General features: G+C 48.2%; 1 protein-coding gene across 1 annotated transcript in view; it reads right to left on the bottom strand.

The window, feature by feature from the left end:
• Positions 1-2500, bottom strand: part of bbs9 (Bardet-Biedl syndrome 9) — a 128758-nt gene that overhangs the window by 93329 nt on the left and 32929 nt on the right. Inside the window, exon 14 of the mRNA XM_080005198.1 lies at positions 211-315. Within this exon, the coding sequence (XP_079861324.1) occupies positions 211-315 (105 nt within the window). The remainder of the gene's footprint in view (positions 1-210; positions 316-2500) is intronic.

Raw genomic sequence — 2500 nt, 5'->3', positions numbered from 1 at the left:
AGAAATGCGTTGCGATGAAATGTTTCGTCGTCATCCCCGATGTCACACAGGTGGGAATGTGGCTGGAAAGGATGCACTGAATGTACACCGCTTAAAGTGAGCTTTCAGTGACACACACATGTGGCTGTGTGTGTGTGTGTGTGTGTGTCTGTGTGTGTGTGTGTGTGTGTGTGTGTGTGTGTGTGTGTGTGTGTGTGTGTGTGTGTGTACCTGTGGGCGAGCTGTAGGACACCGCTATGTCTCCAGTCAGGTCAGCAGGGGAGTAGCGGCCATTGAGGAACGCAGAGAATGTCAGAACAGTGGAGGAGCCCACACCTATAGAACGTACAGAAAGGCAGGCAGATATGCAAATATTAATACAGACACACACAAATGTAAAAAGAAAACAGTCCTGAATAAACACAGACATACAGAACTACAAGGTCGGATATTAACACAAAAACAAACATACACACACACACACACAAGAAGATTATCACGCAAATGAAGAGAGCGGGGCCATGTAGTCTCTCTCTCTCTCTCTCTCTCTCTCTCTCTCTCTGAAAGAACCTGAGGAATCAGCATTTTCAAGGTACTGAAAGGACAGGATACAGTATACCAACACTAACCAGACCCTCCAAAGTCACACACACACACACACACACACACACACACACACACACACACACACACACACACACACACACACACACACACACACACACACACACACACACACACACACACACACACACACGGGAGAGAGAGGTGATGACTTGTAGCTTCCTTTCTAAATACACCAAAACCAACAGGGACACAGAGAGAGAAGGAGGGAGCGAGAGAGAGAGGAGGGGGGAATGGGAGTAAATATGCTAGAGAAAACGCAGGATCAAATACAGACAGAGAGGAAAGGATATATTACAGCTAATGGCTTCAGCAAGTCACACACACACACACACACACAGACACACACACACAGGCACACACACAGAGGGTGGTGTGGTGGTGTAATGGGCCGTGATGTTCCTGAGAAGGCCTCCAGAGAACAGTCGGCCACAGGTGACTGAACTGAAGCTATGGGCTGTGTCTGTGTGTGTGTGTGTGTGTGTGTGTGTGTGTGTGTGTGTGTGTGTGTGTGTGTGTGTGTGTGTGTGCGTGTGTGTGTTGATATATTACTAAATATTGTCCCTCGCCAAGTGAGGCCAGACAGGCAGAGGAATTGTCGGTGTAACGGTCACATTTTCTGGTAAATGACTTTACACTACATGTACCCAACCATCAGCCGGAGGCTCCATGCTCTGAACATCTTGTAATATCTGGTAAAACAGTGAAAAACGTCTGCAATGACGGGGCCTAATCAGACCAGAATCTGGGGGAGGCTTCTTTTTTAACTGTCAATGTGAGTGAAGTGATTGTCTGACCGCTTTTGTATTCTACGTGCCTTGCATTTTGGAGGAGCGCCCTGGACGCAGGAAGTTTTAACATTTTCCTCCCCTCATCGTCAAGGAGATTATTTTCTGAGAGGCTGGCCTCCTGCAGCGACGAAGCTTATGAAACAAACTGAGGAGCGAATTGACAAAGAAATGAATTGCGCCCGCTACCTGTGCCGTCTTGGCGTCCGATTCACAAAGAAAGCCGTAAGGTTTTGCTGCAGAGGGGCAATTTTCCCTTGTTTTGGGTCCGATCGAAATGATCCATGTGGAAGAGTAAACAATCCGTGCGTCAGCGGGGGTCTCCATTGGAGAGTCATTACGTATTTTACACCACTGCTAACAAATTATAACAAATAATCAGTCTACAATAAATATTCATATAATAATTAATAATTAATTTAATATAAATATAAATACAAACTTTCAATAATTGTCGGATGATAGTTATTTTGACTGAAAGTGTTTCATGAAACTGTGAAGAAAGGAAATACTTGTCAGGAAATCCTTGGAGGGGTCGTGACAGCGCTATGTCAAATCCTGACAGGGGGATTTTGAAATAATGAGGATTGTCCATCGGGGGCGGGGCTTGCGGGGGACACCTGATGACCCCGGGGTCCCCCGCACCCGGTGCACGGGGAAACCGCGTAACGGGCTTTTACTTTGTACTCTTACAGGTTATGTGCAGTGACTATAAAACACAGTACGAGTAAAATCTATAATTGATATATATATCTCCCATCCACCTCCCCACCCTACTGCAGAGAGCAGAAAGGAGATCCAGCTCTCCCAGACGGAGGAAAGACAAACCGAGGGAGAAAGGGAGACTTTGCCTCCACTGCCCGTCAACCGGACAGCCTGGTTCTGCCTCCTTTCTTTTCCCCCTTCCAGTTCCTCCTCCTCTCCGTCTCCGTTCCTCTCCTCCTCTTCCCGTCTTCCTTCCCCCCTGACGCTCGTTTCCTCGCTGCGCCTCGCGCAACCCTTCCCTCGCTTCCGCCTTCTCCCTCTCCTGCCACTTTCTCCCCTTCTCTCCCCGCCCCTCCTCGCCTGTCATCCCGTCTTTCAGCGGAGGGCTTTTAACCCTCGGGCTC

This window comes from Zeus faber (genome assembly GCF_960531495.2).
Source record: "Zeus faber genome assembly, chromosome: 8".
Lineage (NCBI taxonomy): Eukaryota > Metazoa > Chordata > Actinopteri > Zeiformes > Zeidae > Zeus > Zeus faber.
The sequence above is the reverse complement of the archived record's forward strand: the minus strand, read 5'-3'. Positions and strand labels throughout refer to the sequence as shown.